Source organism: Ovis canadensis, chromosome 24, assembly GCF_042477335.2.
Source record: "Ovis canadensis isolate MfBH-ARS-UI-01 breed Bighorn chromosome 24, ARS-UI_OviCan_v2, whole genome shotgun sequence".
Taxonomy (NCBI): Eukaryota; Metazoa; Chordata; class Mammalia; order Artiodactyla; family Bovidae; genus Ovis; species Ovis canadensis.
In genome coordinates, this window is record NC_091268.1 from 48794942 (window position 1) to 48814554 (window position 19613).

Below are 19613 nucleotides of genomic sequence, written 5' to 3' on the forward strand. Positions count from 1 at the left end.
AGGAGGGGGCCCAGAGCGATGGGCTGCCTAGGGAGTGTTCAGGGGAGGGTGACCACGGCTCTCCTTTCCCCTTCACCACTGGTACGGACCCCGCGTGTCCAGGCAGGGTTCACACTCAGGTAAACCCCCCAGGACCTCTGGGCAGGTGCAGTGATGGTTACAATGATAACTGGAGGTATCCGGACCTTCCTGTGGGTCAGGCCACGCAACACTTGGTGCTTTCAGCTGTGTGAAGCACGGAGAGGGAGTGAATATGAGCCGGGAGGTCAGAGAGGGCAGGGGTTGAGTTAGATGAGAGAACTCACGGGAGGGCGACCCGGGGAGGAGGGATCCCTGGCACCGACGACTTTCTGGCTCAGGAGTGAACGACTCTTCTTGAGAGCCCTTTTGGTGACGTAGGGGCGGTTCCACCAGGACTCCAGGTGGTCATAGCATAAGGAAAGACGGGAGAGGAGATAACAGACCCCCTGTTGCCCAAACTCTAGACCTGCGGGAGCTCTGACCCGGCGTTCTCACGCCTGGCGTATTGACTATTAATATAAGCCCGCCCCGTCTGCTCCCTCGCGCCCCGAGGCCCCGCCCCCTCCAGCGACCTATCGCGGTGGGGGGCGGGGCTATGCTAACAGAGGTGGGAGTGGCTATGCTAATGAGCCGGTCTGGCCACACGGGTTGCGCCTGCAGCTGCCCCGAGCCCAGGCGAGGCGGCGGCGGCGATGACCATGGCCGGGGCGCTGGCGGGTCTGGTCGCGGGCTTGCAGGGCCCGCGGGTCGTCCCCAGCCCGGATTCAGACTCAGACACAGACTCGGAGGACCCGAATACCCGGCGCAGCGCGGGCGGGCTGCTTCGCTCGCAGGTCATCCACAGCGGTCACTTCATGGTGTCGTCGCCGCACAGCGACTCGCTGACCCGGCGGCGCGACCAGGAAGGGTCCCTGGGGCACGCCGACTTCGGGCCGCGCAGCATCGACCCCACACTCACCCGCCTGTTCGAGTGCATGAGCCTGGCCTACAGGTGAGGGCGGCTCCGGGGCCGACAGCCTCGGCCCTCCATGGCGGGACCTTGCTCTGGGGCTCCCGGCCAACCCACTCGGCCCCAAGCCTTGGTCCCGGCTGTTCTCAGAGACTCGGGCCACATCCTGGATCCCCTCCTCTCCTCCACCCCGGAGTGTCTCTGATCCCGCCCTTTCCACTTAGCCCCCCGACTTGCATCCCTCCCGGGTTCCCATTTCTCTCCACCAAGACTCTCTTCGTAGGGCAGGGACCTCCTGCCCTCCCCCTCGACCTTCGGGGGCCCCCCTCCGGCCTCTCTCCCCGAGTCCTGACCCCTCCGACCCCAAAGAATGCCAACAGGGCATCCCTCGCACTCCCAGGACCCTAGGCGGTCCTAACATCCGCACCGTTCACCCCGGGGGTCACTCCACCTGACCACCTGCAGCCTTCTGCTCCCAATACGGAAGCCCCTGCCCAGGCCGACTCTTCTTGCACCCGCGCGATACTCCTCGCGCCTTGGTTGTCCCAGTTCATAGCCAACGTCGACTGAAACCCAGTCTCTAGTCCACCCTGCACCACTCGATTGAGGGACAATTAACCTGTTCTTAACCTGCTGGGTCGAGGGTGGCGGGAAGAGAGTGCCTGGGGAGGACCCAGGAGGCGCTCCCTTGCAGTTTCCCAGCGGGGTCCGGAATGGGGTGATACAGGCTGCGCAGGGCTGGTCCCGGGGAACCGAGGTCGGGGGGCGTTGCCTGGGACCGCCTCCCCGAGTCGCCGCGCGAGGTTCTGCGCCTAATATTGCCTGGGACCCCTGCTCCGGGCGTCGCAGAGCACGCCGGCCGCGCCCCGGCCCCAGCTCCACGCCTGTGTCCCAGGGGAGGGCGCGAACCAGGGTCCTGGCTCGGTGCCCCGGAGCAAAGTTCCCCGGAGCGGAGGGACCAGGATAAATTATCAACCGAAAACCCGTAGAAGAGAAAGGGGGATCGGCCGGCCTTGATCTTTTCTCTGTGCAAATATTCCTCTTCCTCTGCGGTGCCTCCTCCTCTTCTGAGAACCGCTGGCTAGAGACTGGCAATGACTGGGAGCCGGGGAGCAGGGGTGGGGATTGCGGGGGAGTGTTGCCCACCCCCTGCTGTGGCGCCCAGCCTGGACCCCATTGGCTGGTCGCTTTGTAACCTTGGCCCACACGCTCTGGCCCCCGGCCCAGGTCATGTTGCAATCTGATCGCCCAGAGAGCCAGACCTGTGTGGAAAGTTCAAATTCCCATCCCATTCCTCCCTCCCCTCCTTGGACATCACGGGACTTCAGGGGACAGGGCATCTAAGGTCACGGGACACCGAATGTGGGGTTTGGCCAGGGGGAGCACCTGCTCCCAGGGTCCTCCAGGGTCCCCTTTTCCTACCCATTCCCAACTTATGCTTCTTGCTTTATACCACATACTGCTTTGCCTGGGCTGGCTCAGGCCCACCCCCCATCCCAGACCATGGGTGACCCAAAGGGGAGATTCAGGGGAAAAGGCCAGGCAGGGGACAGAGCCCACTCCCAGAACCACCCCCACTAGGAGGCTGACGACACTGTTGTGACCCCAGTTAGGGGAAGCTGGGGTAGAGAGATTTGGGCTTTCTCCCTAAACACCAAGAATATTCCATCTCTGTGGCAGGCCTTGAGTGGGGGCCTAAGGGGTAGGGATGGGAGTGGCTTGGTACCAGAGGACTCTTGAGTTCTCCCATTTGGCAGAGGGAAAAACTGAGAGTCAGACTCGGACAGTGTTTTTAGCCCGTAAAGACTTTTAATTATAGGGGTTCCTTGGAGGGGAGAGCAATGACGAAGCTGGGGTGTCCCAAGAGAGAAAGTAGATGGGGAGGAACAGCAAGGCAGGGGGGTCCAGGGGTGCTGGGTGGAACTGGTCAGTTTGACCCGGAGGGACAGCCTGCGAACGTCTGGTCAGTTCTCACCCTCAGCAAGGCCGTGTGGGCAGAGAGAAGACTGAGCGCATGGGCAGGAGCCCCGTGTTCCACGGTTCTGTGGGTGGAAGTCTCAGGGAGGCAAGTTCTGAAAGTTCTGAGAAAATACCTGTTCATGGTCAGAGCTGGCTGGCTAAGGAAAGAATGGCCTCAGGGATGAGTGAGAACAATCAGGACGCTATCAGGGAAAACTATAAAGGAATTTCTGCAAGGTAGATATGTGGGGTGAAGGAGGGGGGGAGTTCTGCATTTTCGTCTTCTCATTCCCTAAATTCCCAGAATTTCTATTGGTCATAAAAAATCCTTTGAACTCTGGCCATAGGCTTTTTGCTCCAGGCTGGGCCCCTCTCCTCCCCTCCCAGCCAAATCCTTTCCTCCTGGGCTTGGATGTCACTGTCTCACCTCCCCGAGCCCTGCCTGGCCACAGACTTTACAACCTCAGTGGGGAAGTGGCAGAGGGAGGGAGGCAGGTGGGGGATGAGGGCGGGCACTGGGGGATCAGAGTGGGCTGGGAGGTTGCTGGGATACAGGCTGGGGCCACAAACTCAGGATTACCAGCCCCCCCAGGTGCCACAAAATAAGTTGGCCCGGGAGGTATCAGAGTGCCCCCTCTGTCTGTCTCCCTACTGGACAGATGGTGTTTACCTAACTTAGGAGGGATGGGGGTGGGCAGCCAGAGGGCTGGGTGCTTGGGCCATGTACCCTATTTGGGTAATGAGGCCTGTTGTGCCCTGGGGTAGTAGTCCCCTCACTCCACCCCAAAGCAAACACAGGAGCTGGGAGACCAGAGAGCAGAGGGGACCCAGTGACTCAGGTACTCAAGGGGCTGTAGGAGCCAGCCTGCCAGAGAGGCCCCCAGAGAGGCAGGCTCGGTCTTCTGGAAGACTAAGCCTTGGGGCCTCAGCCTTCCCTGTGAGCAAGAGAAGGCGGGCCAGAGGGGACTTGTATATTACCCTAGCTGGTGAACCATGCGGAAGGAGGGCAAAGGAAAGAGGGAGAGACCAGCAGGGTCTTGACCTCCTAGGCCAGCTCCTTGGGGGTGGCAGACTTGGCCTGTGACCATCAGGAACCTGAGAGTCAAGCCCCTCACCTGACGGAGCCCAGTCCATCATGTGGATTTGATTGACTACCTGGGTCAGGGTCTCAGCCCCTGACCATCACTTCACCATCCTAGCTGCCTTCCTTTGGGCCCTGGTGGCGGTCGTGTTGTGCACACTCTGGGAAACAGTGTACCTTCCAGCTCAGTCCAGATTGCCATGCTGGGGTTTTGGGCCGGGCAGACACCAGACAGGCAGTGAAAAGGCAGCGGCTGGCTGCTTGGAGGTCGCCTCTGGTGAACCCGTTCCCTCTGTACTCAGACAAACCCGACCAACCCCCTGGGGGCTCAGGGGTCCAATGAGATGGATGAAGGAAAAGAAAACACAGGGCCTGAGTGAGATTCCACCGTGTGTCCTTGGGCACGTCCCCTTTACTTCCTGACCCTCAGTTTTCTTCAGTAAGAAATGGACAGACATTGTCATTCCAAGCACTGAGCTCAGAAACAGGTCTCAGCAGGTCTCGCCAGAGGAACACAGAGGCCTGGAGTGGGGCCTGGGAGAATATTTTAAAGGTAGTCATTTTAGGCAGGTAAGAGTGAGTGAGGGGCAGGATTTGGGGGTGGTCCCTCAAATGGCCCACCATAGATGAGTGCCCCAGGGCCCAGGAAGAGAGTGGAGCCCACCACCCCCCTTTAACTTTCCACATCTGCACCCTGACCCAGCCCTCTCCCTCTGACAGTGGCAAGCTGGTTTCTCCCAAGTGGAAGAATTTCAAAGGCCTCAAGCTGCTGTGCCGGGACAAGATCCGCCTCAACAACGCCATCTGGAGGGCCTGGTACATCCAGTGTGAGTGGGCACCACGGGCCCTGCAGGAGGGCTGACGCGGGGGCTGCCCTGGGCACCCTCAACACCGGCTCCAGCAGAGCACCTCAGGGGAGACCGGGGTCCCCAGCATCAGTACCCCTGGACAGCTTCTAAACCCAGAGGGTCGTGGGGCACATATCCGTCCCGAAGGTGCTCTCCACTGTAAAGCTGGGCAAAGCAGGAGTCACCCCTTAGAAGTCCTAAGAGAATGAAACAGTTGAAAGCCCATTCTGCACCCCATTAGTGTAGTCAGGCGCCTCAAATGCCAGGGTAGAAAGAGGCATTCAGCACTATCTGGGCCAGTCACAAAGGGGAACTCAGATCCTGGTGGGTCTCCACCAGCTCTCCCGTGAGGTCCTTGGTGCCCCCTCTGCCATCGAGATTTGAGGGAAGGGAGCCCAGAGAGGCCACGTGGTCGAGTGGAAGGGACTCCGGTTTCAGAGTCACCCAGGGCTGGTTTCCCACCCTGTCTCTGGCCCTTGCTGGCTGTGTGACTGCAGGCAAGTTGTCTGACCTCTCTGAACCCATTTCCTCATCTATAAAAGGAGGCCAAGAGTCCTAACTTTCATGGCTGGCATGGGGATCACAGGTATGAACAGGCCTGGCACAAAGCTGGCGCTTAATAAACGATGGTTGAATCTGATGTACCCTTGAGGAGGTCACGGTCATTCATTTGGGGATGCAAAACCCACCCATCCCCGATGGCAGGGCAGCAGAGGCTGAGAGGCTGGTCGATCCCGTGTTGGACCTTGTCCCACTCAGTAAGGTCCTCCTGCAGGATCGAAGGCTGTGCTGAGCTGGGAACACATAGCCCACAAGGGCCCACCCAGGTATTCTCTGTACTGGCCCCACTGGGTTCCATTCAAGCAGAGAAAAGGAGTGGGGTTTTTTTGTTTGTTTGTTTGGTTTCTATTTGCCTTATGTGCCTGGCAGGTTCATAAATCATCTTACTTAAGGCTTCCAAGCAACCTGGGGACACAAGTTATTATTACCCCCATTTTATGGATGAGCAGGTGAGGCCCAGAAGGAGAGTGACTTGTCCAGGGTGTTTGTGCTTAGTTGCTCAGTTGTGTCTGACTCTTTGCCACCCCATGGACTGTAGCCCGCCAGGCTCCTCCATCCATGGGGATTCTCCAGGCATGAATACTGACGTGTTCGGGGTGACGGAGCATAAAAGGAGCAGAGCTATGTCTGGCTGTGAGTTCAGGGCTCTCCAGCTCAGCCCAACACCCCTTCCACTGCTTCCAGCTGACTGGCTTCCAGGGAGAATGCTCAAGACAGGCCCTGCCCAAACCAGGAAGCTGGTGGGCTAGGGGGAGAAGGAGTCTCTAACTTCCCTCACCATCCCATGCCACCCTGAGGTTCCCCCCTCTAGGCTTTCCCTCCAAAGCAGGATGGGATGCAAACCCTTCTCTCTCTGCAGAAGGAATTTCTGACGCCAGCCAGGGGCCCTCACCCAGACTATAGCACAAGCTGATGGAAGGACCCCGAGTTCTGAGTCAGACAGGGCAGTTAAGTCAAGTTCTCACACGTCCTAGCTCTGGGAACTTGGGCAAGGCCCTCGCCTCCCCCAGCTGGAGCTTGTTCATCTGTAAAGTGGGAATCATAAACACCTTCTTGCTCAGGCTTGCTGTGGGTTTTCAGCAAGACGGATGATCCATGTCACCTCACAGGGCCTGACACACACAAGGGCTCCCTTCAGGTGAATGCTGGGATTGATTACTATTACTGTGATAATAACAACAGCACACAGCAGGCCTGGAACCCAGTATCAGGACTCCTCCTTCCTGAGCCCAGAAAGTTTGAAAGTGGGCTTCAGGAAACGCGGAGGAGCCGGTTTGCTGGGGGGCTGCCTGCCTCCTCCCCTTCACACTTGCCTCTTTTGGGCAGGCTCCGGGCCTCCAAGCTCCCTTCTTTTTCCACACCACCAAATCGTTGTATTACCTCTGAGCTCCCAGGACCTCTTCTGGGCAGACCTGCCACCCTGCTTTAGCTTTTGTGATGTGTGTGCTTTCCTTGTCTCTCCCCATAAGCTGGGAGGTTCATCCCTGATCCTCCATGGGTCCCCTGTCCCAGCACAGGTGCAAGGGGCTAGGAGGCCACACGAACTGATGAACTTACCATTGTTAAGTAAAGCATGCCTCAGCCCTAGGAAGTCACATGATCCCTGCCCTTCCATCCAGAGCACAGGGTCACCGGGTTGGGGAGGGCAGAGCCTGACCAGGCCTGCTCAGCGCTGACTCTGTGGACCCTGGACAAGTCCGATCTTTCCTGGCTCATATCCTCAACGACGAAGCCAGGAGCAGAGACCCTGAGATCCTCCTTGCTCTCATCCCCGGGAGTTCACACAACCAAGGGCCCTCCCTTTGCTTTCTGTCCAAGCCGTGCTTAGCAACTGGGACAACTCCCATCCCCACTCACACAGGGATAGTCTTGGAGAATGCCCTTTAGGACAGAACATTGTAAATGATGCTGAAGGTCCCAATAAATTCCACGGTCAGGTGGTGCCCCCTCCTTTGTGTCAGAGGAAGCTGGCTGTGGGTTGAAGCAGGATGGGCCCCACGGACACCCCGGAAGTCCTCTTTGTCAAGATTGCCAGGAAAAGTCACTTCATTGTGGGGTGGGGAGGCGGGGTGGGGGGCGGGTTCCAGGGTTCTAAAGGCCTGCTGTGTGCCAAGTTCTGTGCCAGATGCAAGGATTTGGGGCTAAAGGGCACTGCCCCTGCTTTCAGTCCCAGCAGAGAGGCCAGCGTGCAGAGAGATGGCCGAGGCAGGGCAGAGGGTGAGGCAGGCGGGACCGAGGGGTTGTTTCAGACGAGGAAAGGCTTCCCAGAAGAGAGGGTGTCCTGAGCTATCCTGATGGGGGCATAGATGCGGGTAGATGAAGCAAAGGAGGGAAGGGAAAGGCATTCCACATAGAATAAAACCAGAGGGCTGCTGGGGCAGGGGGTGGGGTGGGTGTCTGGCTTCCAGGGGGGGCCTATGAAGGAGATGAAAAGGCAGGAGAAGCAGTGGGGCCAGTCACAGGGGCTTGGAAGTCAGGCTAGGGGGCGTGGACTTTACCTAGGAGGTTCAGGGAACCATGGAGGGTTTTAGGCCAGTACTGCCAGTGGTGTAGGAAGAACTGACCTGGCCACAGAGGAAGGTGAGCTGGAGAGGGTGAGGCTGGAGTCAGGGAGGTCTAGGTGAGAAATGACACCAGACCAGGGGGTGAGAGTGAGCATATGGAGGGGAGGGGATGGTCGAACAAATGTCACACATCCTTGAGGTTGAGAGGGTCAGTCCATGGATTACATGCGGATGCTGGGAGGTGATGGGAGGTTGGGGCACTGGGAGGCCAGGTGGGCAGTCCAGAGGAGGCTCTGGCTTGGCAGGGAAGTCCCCAAACATCTGAGAGGGATGTTTTGAGACAGCTTAGTGGAGGTTCCCCCAGGCAGCTGGAAAATGAGTCTGAAGCTGCAAAGGAACAGGATGACAGAGGTTGGCCGGGGGCGGGGGGGTGCTGGCGGGGTGTGGTGGGCTGGCAGCAGGGCCAGGGAAAAGTGGTCAGGGAGAGAGGAGAACAGAGGGAAGTCTCCTGGGGCCTAGGGAGGAGGAGGGGGTTACCCTGAAGCCAAAGTCAAGGAGCATGGGGCTGGGGAGGGCCAGAGCCTTGAGTTCAGGAGCTGGGTCAGAGGGGTGAGTGTGGGAACAGATGCTGGGGTATAGGTGTGACCATGCCACTGGGAGGCGTGGAAGTGGAGGTGGCGAGTGACAGCTCTTCCAGAGCTTGGGAGGCAAGCCAAAGGGAAGGTTTGAGAGGTAAAGGAGAGCCTGGCACTTGTTTATTGGCCAAAAAGGAGCCTGGGGAGAGATCAGGCTGGAGACAGGGATGGGAGAGGAGGAGGCGGAGAAAGGGCTCAGGCAGGTGGCCTGAAGCGGAGCAGGGATGGTTCTCTGAGATGGAAATGGGCACCCTGAGGCAGGGACCAGGGCTCTGGACCTTTAGCCAGCCAGCCAGACCAAGACCTTCTCTGGACAGTTCACTCCCTGTGGCCCCACAGTTCCCACTCAGCAAGCATTGCCTGCACACCTCCTAAGCTCCCAAAGGAGCAGATGGCACGTGGGAGGTTTGTGTCACAGGGTCTCATAAAAAAGGGAGATCTGGGAAGGCCAGAGCAGCCCGGAAGGCTTCCTGGAGGAGGTGGTACTTAATCTGAGCATGGAAGGCCTGGCAGGATTTCACAGTGTGGCAGATGAGGGAGCTGGGCACCCCTGACCTGGCCCCCTTCTCTCAGATGTGGAGCGGAGGAAGAGCCCCGTGTGTGGCTTCGTGACCCCCCTGCAGGGGCCTGAGGCTGATGAGCACCGGAAACCGCAGGTAGCCGAGACCAACTGGACCAATCAACTGCCGCCCCGCCAAACCCGGCCCCCTCCTGCCCCCCACTCCTCGTGCTGAGCGGGAGGGGACTGGGCCAGAGGGAGACTGGGGTGAGGGTGGGGTCAGTGCTGCCCCCGCACTGAGGCCCTTTCCTGGCCCTCCCCAGGCCGTCGTCTTGGAGGGAAATTACTGGAAGCGGCGCATCGAGGTGGTGATGCGCGAGTACCACAAGTGGCGCATCTACTACAAGAAGCGGGTCAGTGGGCGCGGCGGGAGGACCCTTCCCCTTGCCACCGCGTGGCTTGCGAGAGCCCTGGGGGAACGCCCTCATCCCACACACCCTGCACCCCCACCCGCCACCGGCCCTCCACTAAGACCCAGGCCGACAGCGCCACCGCGTGGCCACAGGACCTCCTCGCAGCCTCCTTACCGCCGAAGAGCTCCTGAGGGGCCGCGAGGGATCCGGTGGATCTGGCGGGGAGCCCGCGAGTAGGGGAGGCCTTGGCGGGGAGGGATGGATGGGGGCAGGGGGTCCAGTGTCCCCCTCTGTGTGTTCCCGCAGCTCCGCAAGTCCAGTCGGGAAGGGGATCTCCTGGCCCCAAAGCAGGTGGGTGCTCCCTGGACCCAGAGGATGGACGGTCGCCTCTGGGTGGGCTAGGCAGTGGCGGTAGGATGCGGGAGGGAGGGCAGGGGAGTGGGCGTCGCCGCTGTCCTGTGGTTGCTGAATTGACCTCTTCTTCCCATGGGAGGGGCAGCCTTGGAGCGCAATAGTGGAAAGACCCCAAGACTTCTGGTTGACTAAGCAAAGTGGTGGGGAGGCATGGGAGAACAGAGGGCTGTAAGAACTGGACCCAGGTAGGCGAAAGTGCAGGAGACAGGAGGGGACCCTTAGCTCTTCGGCAAGCCCGTCTCAGTCTATCTCCTGGGGAGAGTTGTCAGAGGCTGTGCGGTGACCCTAGCCTTTTAGGCAGCAAACTTGAGTCCACCTGAGAGAGGATAGGAGAGCTGCCCGCCTCGATGGCTGATCACCCCCTCCCCCCAGGCAGGGGGCGACCAGGAAGAGCCAGGGCCAGTGGGAGCGCCCTGGGTCTCCAGGCCTGGAAGGACTGGGGTGGTGGTGGTGGGGTCTCCTGGGGCTGCTGATGGTTCTGTCTCCCCAGGCGGAAGGGGGGTGGCAGCCACCGGAGCGATGGTGCGAGCAGCTCTTTACCAGCGTGGTACCCGTGCTGCTGGGGGGCCCGGAGGAGGAGCCCGGTGGGCACCAGCTTCTGGATCTCAATTGCTTTCTGTCCGACATCTCTGACACGCTCTTCACCATGACGCAGCCCACCCCCGCACCCCTGCAGCTGCCCCCCGAGGACGGTGAGGGCCTGCACCAGGGAAGGGAGGCCTGAAAGGATCCGGGCAGCCAGGGGCAGATGGCCAGGCATGGGCACCTCCACCCTGCCCAACACTCCTGACATCACCCCTGCCCCCTTCCAGCCTACGTGGGCAACGCTGACATGATCCAGCCAGACCTGACGCCGCTGCAGCCCAGCCTGGATGACTTCATGGAGATCTCAGGTGGGCCAGGCCCCGCCCCCTAGGTGGGCGGCCACAGGTCAGTGGTAGGAAGGCCCCAGTATGACTGAGACGTCAGGCTGGTCCCAGGCCCCTCTGGAAGGGTAGATGATCCAGGTGATTTCTGAGGGATCTTCCTGGTCTCCTTTTGTGTCTGGGCCTTGGGATACAGCCAGAGTAGCCTCCGGTGAGATCAGGGTACCTGGCAGGGGACAGGGGATCAGGTCCATTGAAGCCACCAGCTCTGGGGAGTTCACAGGAAAGCATGGACTCTCTCAGAGGAGAGAAGGGCTTTGATCCCTCTCCTTTGTTTGAGCCTGTTTATTCGTATTTATATAACTCATTTTTAAGAACTATTTATTAAAGAACATTTCAAGCACCCACACAGGTAGGGAGAGAGAATCCCCATGGAACCCTCACCAACATCAACATTTATCAACTCGTGGCCATTCTTCTTTCATCTAGAACTCACCCACTTCTCTCCTCCTACGTAATTTTCTTTTTTAATCCCAGGAATCTTATCTTATAAAGCATTCTTTAAAGTAGCCCTTTGCCCTACCTCCCTCTCCTGAGCCCCAGGGCCACCGGGCACTGGTGTCTCGTTTCCCTCCAGAGACGTCCCGTCTGTACAGCACACGTGGACAAATGTCTCTTGGTCTCCACGGCAGCTTTCTTCCCACTTTGCTTTCTTCACTCAGCTGTCGGCCTTGGAGACGGCTCCTGATGGTCACACGCTTAGGGGACTCCAGGGCCCAACCTGTCTCAGCCGAGGCCTTGGGGACACAAAAGGGGTTCCTGGCATAAAGGCTTGGTTTTGGTGACCCCTCCACTCTTTCCTGACTGGCGGGGTCCTGGGCCTGTCAGTTGAGAAGTGGCGGCCCATGGGGCGGGGACGAGGGAATGAGGAACCACCCCCACCCCTGCCTGAGGGTGGGGGGGGGGGCATTGCAGGGCCCGTAGCCGTGTTGATGGCAGTGCCCCGGGAGCAGACCCGCCTGGGAGGGCAGCGGCCCCATCGGGGCCCACAGACCCCTGCCACAGGTAGGAGCCCAGCCGCCCCCACCCCAGGGCTCTAGGCAAAAATCTGAGCATCAGGCTAGGAAGTGCAGGGTGGCTGCGGGAGTGGGGTCTAGCTGGGGTGACCTGCCATAGGGGGCCTGAGTCACACAGGGAGCGTCCGGAGCACCAGGGCCTTCAGAGCTGCCGCTCTGTCCCCCAGAGGTCCTCACTTGAGAGGAAACCCAGGAAGGGAGCCATAACTCTCGGGAGGGAAGGGGCTTCATGGGGGTGGGTGGGTGGGGTGCTCAGCAAGGCGATGGCAGGTCAGTGGAGAGGAACAGGCCAGGGAGGGTTCCCTGGGTGGCTGGGGCTAGGAAGTGACTTCTGCCAACCAAGGTGGGGTGGGGACTGGCTATGGCCAAGGGACCCTGGTGACTCAGGCCGGGCTGAGCTTGCTGCTCTGTGCGCCCCGCCTGATTCTGGGGAGTGGGCGGCAGCTGTCAGAGGGGCTGCTCTGAGACCCTGAGCATCCTGGGGCGATGGGATGAGGCCCGTGGTCCCCGCGGGGCTGGGAGTGCAGGGTCTGTGGGCGTTCACCCTCCACCTCCTAGTCTTTCTGCTGAAGGGAGGCTGGAGGATCCTGACCTCGTGGCTGAGAAAGACACACAGCCAAACACAGACACAGCACAGGGCAGACATGTACACGCCAAGTCACACCAGGGCAGATACACAAAGGCTCAGACAGAGCGACAGACAGCGGGAGGCAGACAGGCAGATGCTACGGGAGGCAGACAGGCAGATGCTACGTGAGACAGACACATGCAGAACCAGCCGCCCAGCAACACCTGGGCCCCACCGTCCCGTAAGACGCACAAATAAGACCCCACTGGGCTCGCGGCTTGATGCTGGCTTATCCTACTCCTGGGTTTCCTTCAAGGGGCCCCTGGGAGAAAGCCTGACCAGCTGTCTTGGCCGGGGTGGCTGGAGCCAGTGGGGTTGCCTCTGACCAGACCAGGAGGCCTTGGGAGCTGGTGCAGACAGAAGGCTTGCTCAGGGTCAGAGAAAGGTGCCCGGAAGGGAGCGGGTGGGCAGGCGGCGACCAGGCCCGGGATGTGGTTAGGCCGCGGACAGCTGCTTCCCAAAACCAGAATAGCCTGGGGCTTACACAACCCCCACCTCCAACAATCTGGCTGCCCCCCACCCGCCAGCTCTTTCAGGCCTTCTAGCGCCCCCTCACCCCTGCCCCTACTCTGAGTCCACCCTCTGACCCTGCTCAGACCCTCTTAGGCCTCTCACCCCTGACTCCTGGCCTCCACCCTTGTAGCCCTACCCACTGATCTTCCAACAAACCCAACTTGTCCCAGATCCACTGCCCTTCTGACCTCTTTCTCCCCCGACTCACTCTGTGACCTCCTGACACCCTGATGATGCCCTTCCCCATCGCAGACCTCCTCCCGTTGGACCTCACCCTCTCTCTCCCTGGCACTCTGTAGTCACCCCCTCCTCCCCCAACACACTTTCTATGTCCCCAGCAGGCGCAGACAAGGCCTGGGGCTCCCAGGTCTGGGGGTGTGGAAGGGGGTCCTCAGGAGCCAGTTTGGGTGCTCAGTGGGAGGGCTGCTTCCTGGGGTCCTGCTGACACCCCCACGCCCTTCCCCGGCTGTCTCCCACTCAGGCCCATCCCACTCAAGCCTCCGCCACTGCTTCCCCTGAGTGAGACAGAAACTCTCCCAGTTTCACAATCTCCCCTGGAAGGCCCCCCTGTCTTGCCGGCCCCCACCCCACCGCCAACCCAGCCGGGGACAAGGCCAGCCCGCTGCTTCCAGCCACGGCCTTAGCTCTGACGGCTGCCACCCTGTGCATGTGAATTCCAGATTTCTTCACCAACTACCGCCCCCCACAGACGCCTACACCGTCAAACTTCCCAGAGCCCCACAGCTTCGGGCCCATGGCTGATCCTGTCCTCGGCAGTGGGATCCTGGGCTCGGAGGTGCCCCCTGCCTGCTCGGGCATGACCCACCTCTCAGGGCATAACCGCCTGCAGGTGAGCTCACCCACCCCGCCCCACCCTGCCCAGCTCACCTGCCCACGCCCAGGAGGTCCTCGGGGTACTTCCTGGGTATGCTCTTGGTCCATCAAGAGAGAATGGAGGGCATAGTTCAGCTGGGGAGGAAAGACCCTCGTGAAGCAGGGCTGACAAGATGGTTGAGGGTGGGGGGAGGCTAAGGACAGAGGAGCATGGGGCTAGGCTGCTTGTTGGAGGGCTTCCTGGAAGAGGGGGTGGTTCTGGGCTTTGTGAATGAGTCAGGTTTGAGCAGAGGAGACTGGTAGAGGGTATGCTGGATGTGAGGAGAAGCGTGAACGGAAACATGGAAACCAAAGCTGAGCACGTGCCTTTAGGAAGCTGTGACTCTTGTCAGTTTGGCTCAGGACCTCCAGGCCCAAATCCGATGCTGCCCCCCCACCCCCCGCCACAACCCCCGCCCAAAGCTAGGGTAGCTGCCTTTTTCCTCTGTCGTCAGACTTTTCTGGCACTGTCTTAGTTCGTTGTTTGAGAGGTCTGTCTGCTGGACTAGATGATGAGCTCCTTGCTGGAAGGGCTCTGCCCCACTCACCACATCCTCACACTTGCCACATTGCGTCTTCCCATCCTGAGCACCGTTCAAGCACATTCACAGCAGGCAAAAATGGTTGCCCAGTGATTGAACAAGTCAGTGAATGGATGAGTGTGTGAATGGGTGGGTGTGTTGGAGAATAGATCGCTGGGTTGTAGATGGGGGTAGATGCTTGTACTGTTGGTGTATATATAGCTAGGTGAGTGGTTCGTTGGGTGGATGAGCTGGTGGATGGATTCGTAAATGGATAAGTAGTTTGGTGGATCAATAAAGGGCTTCTCTGGCGGTTCAGATGTTAAAGAATCCACCTGCAATGCAGGAGACCCAGGTTCATTACCTGGGTCGGGAAGATCCCCTGGAGCAGGGAATGGCCACCCACTCCAGTATTCTTGCCTGGAGAATCCCATGGACAGAGGAGCCTGACGGGTTTACTGTCCAGGGGGTTGCAAAGAGTCAGACACGACTTAGCGACAACCACGTGGTACATGGTGGATCAATAAATGGGCTGGTGGATGGATATGTAGCTGGTGGATAGATGGAGGGACCATGGAAAGGTTGGTGGGTGAGTGAAGGAAGTTTAGGTGGTTGGATGGATTGGTGAACGGGTTAGTACCTGGAGGACTGGTGGAAATATAGGTGGATGAGCTAGCTCACAGATGAGAGAATAGATAGGTGGATGGACGGAGGTTGGATGGACGGATGGATGGATGGGTTGGTGGATGGATTGATAAATAACTTAGTGAATGAATGAGCAGGCGGAAAGATTGATGCTCTTTCTCATGCTTAAATCTGTGTATAAATGTGCCCCACTCTTTCCCCTCATTAGATTGTAATGTCCCTGATGTGTGTGTCTGAGGCCAAGGACTATTCAGCTCCCACAGTGCCCAATCCAGAGCTCAGCCAGGCAGGAGGCTGCCTGGGAGGCCCCCAGAAGGCCAGCTCTCTCCCCACTTTTTGTCCCCCAACCAGGCTCGGAGCAGCTGCCCTGGCTCCCTGAACTCCAGCACCTACCTGAACTCTGATTTCCTCCTTCCTGGAGACCCCAAGCCCAAGCTCCCACCCACGCCTGCACCCCCACCCCTCCTCCAGTACCCTAGCCCTGCCAAAGGGCTGGGCCTGGAGCCCTGTCCCCCGCCCCCCTTCCCTCCCATGGCCCCGCCCCCTACTCTAATGCAAGAAGAGCCCCTCTTCTCGCCCAGGTTCGCTTTCCCTGCCGTCCCTCCTGCCCCGGGAGTGTCCCCGCTGTCTGCTCCCACGGCCTTCCCACCCACCCGGCAGCCTGGCCCAGGCCCCGCCCGCTTCCCCATAGACCTGCTACCCTCTGGCTATTCGGAGGCCCCATTTGGGCCTCACTTCCCGGTACCCCAAGGCACGCGGCCCAGAGGCAAGTCCCCTGCCCCGACCCCCAGAGGGCGGAAGCCCGGCGCCCCCACCGTGGCCCCTGCCTCTGCCAACCCCACTGCCACTGCCGGGAGCAACAACCCCTGCCTCACGCAGCTGCTGACAGCCGGTGAGTCGGGAGATGGGGACCCAGTGTGGACTCCGAGAGCCTGCCGGATTAGAAGGTGGGGGGTGAGAGGCTGGCTCAGCCGGAGGTCCTGGGTCCTTAACCCTGAACCCGGAAGGGGTATGGGCTATTAGGAAGGGAGGGGTGGGGCTGGGAGATGATGGATGGGGCCCCCAGCATGCTGTCTGTGCACAGCCAAGCCTGAGCAAGGCCTGGAGCCACCGCTTGTGTCCGGCGCTCTCCTTCCGCCCCCAGGGTCACCGGTAAGACAGCGGGCACTGGGAGGTGGGGCTGCACCCCGGGCCTTCACCCCGACTCTCTGCCCTTCTCCACCCCAGCAGGACACTCTCCCCGAGTTCCCCTGCACCTTCTTTCCCCCAACCCCGGCCCCCACACCACCCCGACTGCCTCCGGCCACCCCGGCCCCTCCCAGGCCCCTGATTGTCCCCAAACTGGAGCGGCTCTCGCCCCCAGCACCCAGCGGTAAAGAGGGGTTGAAGGAGCTGGTGGGGGGGGGGTCGGTCTGCGGGGTGGAAGGAGGGGAAGGGGGATGTGGGGGACGATGTCTGGGGCCAGGATGAGAGGGACAGGGCCACGGGACTCTCTCCCCTGTGTGGGTCTGTCTGTGAGTCCATCTGTCCCCGGCACAGGTGGTGAGCGGCGGCTGTCTGCGGAGCTGACCTCGCTGCCGGGCCCAGGGGCCCTGAGCATCCGTATCTCTCCCCCGCAACCCATGCTGAGCCGGGGCCGTCCAGACAGCAAGGTGGCACCCGTTCTCTCCCTAAGGTCTGTTTGCTCTACCCCAGGCCCTCTTGCGCTCCCTCCCAGGCTCACGCCGGCTCTCTTGCCTCTCCCCCAACCTCCAGACAGAAAACCGGCGCATCACACACATCTCTGCGGAGCAGAAGAGGCGCTTCAACATCAAGCTGGGCTTTGACACGCTGCATGGGCTGGTGAGCACGCTCAGCACCCAGCCCAACCTCAAGGTGAGTGCCCAGGCCCCCCAGCCGCACGTGGACCCCCTCCCACCCACCCAAGACCAAACCCCCAGGCAGTCCACACACCCACTGGCCTCCACCCTGCCCAGTGCCTCACCCCGGGGCCCCAGTACCCAAGGCTGCCCTGGTTGGTGCTGCCGTAGATGAGCAAGGCCACCACGCTGCAGAAGACGGCCGAGTACATTGCCATGCTGCAGCAGGAGCGCGCGGCCAAGCAGGAGGAGGCCCAGCAGCTCCGGGACCAGATCGAGGAGCTCAATGCCGCCATCAAGTAGGTGGGGGCGGGGAGGGTGTGCAGGGCCAGCAGGGGGCCTGCTGCCTGACTCCCCGCCCTGACCCACCGCGCGCCCCCAGCCTGTGCCAACAGCAGCTGCCTGCTACTGGGGTGCCCATCACACACCAGCGGTTCGACCAAATGCGAGACATGTTCGATGACTATGTCCGGACCCGCACACTGCACAACTGGAAGTTCTGGGTAGTATCCTCACTGGGCCAGCAGTTCGGTGTGTGCTGCAGCAAGATCAAGCTGTACCTGACGCAGTCCCTGCTCCCCAGGCCAGGCAGGGTCTCAGGGCTGCTCCTGGAGGAAGAGGCTCCAATTCCACCCCCTCCTGCCAGCCCCCTGGCACCTTGGCCAGCAGCATCGCCTGGTGATGGGCTGGGAGTGGAGGGAAACTGAAGGGGAGTCACTGGGTGAGAGGACCACAGCCCTGCCCTCAGAAGGTCCTAGGGGCAGTTTGGGAGAACCCAGTACTGGAGAGGGTTGCCATTCCCTTCTCCAGGGGATCTTCCCCACCCAGGGATTGAACCCAGGTCTGCTGTATTGGCAGGCAGATTCTTTACCATCTGAGCCACCAGGGAAGGCCCAAACTCTGAATAAGATGACTGGGGTGGACCCTCGGGAAGACTTCGAATCTCTCACTCCCTTAACCTGGTCGAGCCCTTGACTGAGCCAGAGCAGGAAGCCCAGGGATGGGGGCTAGCCCAAGGAAGGCCACGGGGGAGCTGGCGGAGGGAGCTGAGAGCCAGAGAGCTGCGGGAGGACCTCAGCAGACGGGAGGACGGCTACAATAGGGATCCTTGGGGTTCAAGGCTGGACAGTGGTTGGAGATCAGGGCTCCATGTGAAGTGGGTGAGGGTACCAGCCAGAGGCCAGGTCTGCTCCTTGACCTGGCTCCAGTTCAGCATTCTCATCCGGCCCCTGTTTGAGTCCTTCAACGGGATGGTGTCTACAGCAAGCCTGCAGAGCCTCCGCCAGACCTCCCTGGCCTGGCTGGACCAGTATTGCTCCCTGCCTGCTCTCCGACCAAGTACGTGCCTGCCCAGCAGAGTGTCCAAGCCTCATAGCAGGGGGCGGGGGGCCCACCCTGCTCAGACCCCAGTCCACCCTGTCCTCAGTATAGCCTAGACTTTTGTCCATCCCCCACCACGCTCCGGGGTGGACCACTAGGACACCCGCAGACAGAGCTCCTAGGAGGGGCTGACTGACAGTCTTGCTAACTAGTTCCTCCCCTGATCCTTTTGTCTTTAGCATCCAAGTATAGGATGACCCCTGACCCCGGAAAGTGTCTCTCCCTCTCCCTCTCTTTCTCTTTTTTCCCAGCTGTTCTGAACTCCCTACGACAGCTGAGTACATCCACTAGCATCCTGACGGATCCAGACTGTATACCCGAGCAAGCCACACGGGCAGTCACAGAGGGCACCCTTGGCAAATCTTTATAGTGCTGGACAGACCCTGCTGCTCACTCAGCTACCCTGGGGCTACTTTCCCTGGGCACGCCCCTCCTGCCCGGAGACCTGGCTGTCAAGCAGGGTTCCTGCTCATCTCCCGGAAGCCGGGAAGAACTGTGTTCCAGTCCCTGTTATACTATAGCAACTAATGCTGTGATCTGGGCGGGGGTGGGTAAGGGGGGCTCTTCCTCCCTCTTTAGACCTCCATTTTTCAGTCTGCAACATGGGGATGGGGAAGCTTTGAATGGAAGAGGATCCCAAGGCCTTAGCAGCTGTGGTACTTGGGAAACTAACCTGGCAACTCAGAGAATTTGAAAGAGGGAAGGGGGTGATGCTTCCTTGTCAGTCCTACCTGCTCCCCCGACAGGTGGGGCCCCAGCCTGTGTTTCTAAGCAGGGAAACAAAGGCGGTTCCTTCTCTGTGCCCCTCCGCTGGTAGGGGAAGAGGCCACAGGGTGACATCCCTGGATGAGGCCAAGAAGGTCTGATCCCAGGAGAGAGTGGGCAGGGGTTGACCAAACCAGGGCAGGTATCTGGTGTGTGTGTGTGTGTGTGTGTGTGTGTGTGTGTGTGTGTGTGTATACGTGTGTGTGTGGATACATGTGTGTGTGTATTTTGTAAAGAATTCTTGATCAATAAAAACAGAAACTGGCAGGGACTGTCAGCGTGTCTTGTTCTGGGATGGAGAGTGGTTGTGGCCTTGTAGAGGGCCTTGCTGGCCACGAGGGACCTTAGCTTGTCCTCTGAGCTGGAAGCCCCTGGAGGGCTTTGACTGAAGGGTGGGACAAGATCAGAGGGACCTTAACGGGATCCCTCTGGAGGAGAGTTGAGAATAGGCTGCAGGGAGTAAAGGGTGGAAGCACGGAGACGCTTCCCGGGTGGCACTAGTGGTAAGGAACCTTCCTGCCAAGGCAGGCAGCTTCAGAAGCTCGGGTTTGATTCCTGGGTCAGGAAGATTCCCCTGGACGAGGGCACGGCAACCCACTCTAG

General features: G+C 60.1%; 1 protein-coding gene across 4 annotated transcripts; it reads left to right on the forward strand.

The window, feature by feature from the left end:
* The first annotated feature begins 624 nt into the window (after window positions 1-624).
* MLXIPL (MLX interacting protein like) lies at window positions 625-19277 on the forward strand. 4 transcript variants are annotated; one of them, XM_069571059.1, is made up of 17 exons: window positions 625-1012; window positions 4731-4837; window positions 9132-9214; window positions 9381-9470; window positions 9777-9821; window positions 10375-10576; window positions 10697-10777; window positions 13648-13817; window positions 15358-15898; window positions 16091-16158; window positions 16234-16378; window positions 16546-16658; window positions 16762-16881; window positions 17037-17164; window positions 17248-17371; window positions 18074-18203; window positions 18497-19277. In XM_069571059.1, the coding sequence occupies exons 1-17, from the start codon at window positions 714-716 to the stop codon at window positions 18613-18615; spliced, it is 2565 nt and encodes an 854-aa protein (XP_069427160.1). In that variant the 5' UTR covers window positions 625-713; the 3' UTR covers window positions 18616-19277. The 4 variants fall into 4 exon arrangements, with proteins under 4 accessions (XP_069427160.1, XP_069427161.1, XP_069427159.1 ...); XM_069571060.1 differs by having other exon boundaries at window positions 643-1012; window positions 16237-16378; XM_069571058.1 differs by having other exon boundaries at window positions 643-1012; window positions 16091-16378.
* Window positions 19278-19613: the final 336 nt, after the last annotated feature.

Coding starts and splice junctions, on each gene's coding strand:
- MLXIPL (XM_069571058.1), top strand. CDS start 714: ATGACCATGGCCGGGGCGCTGGCGGGTCTGGTCGCGGGCTTGCAGGGC. Junction 9,215..9,380: donor ATGAGCACCGGAAACCGCAG/GTAGCCGAGACC, acceptor GGCCCTCCCCAG/GCCGTCGTCTTGGAGGGAAA. Junction 16,379..16,545: donor CTCGCCCCCAGCACCCAGCG/GTAAAGAGGGGT, acceptor TCCCCGGCACAG/GTGGTGAGCGGCGGCTGTCT.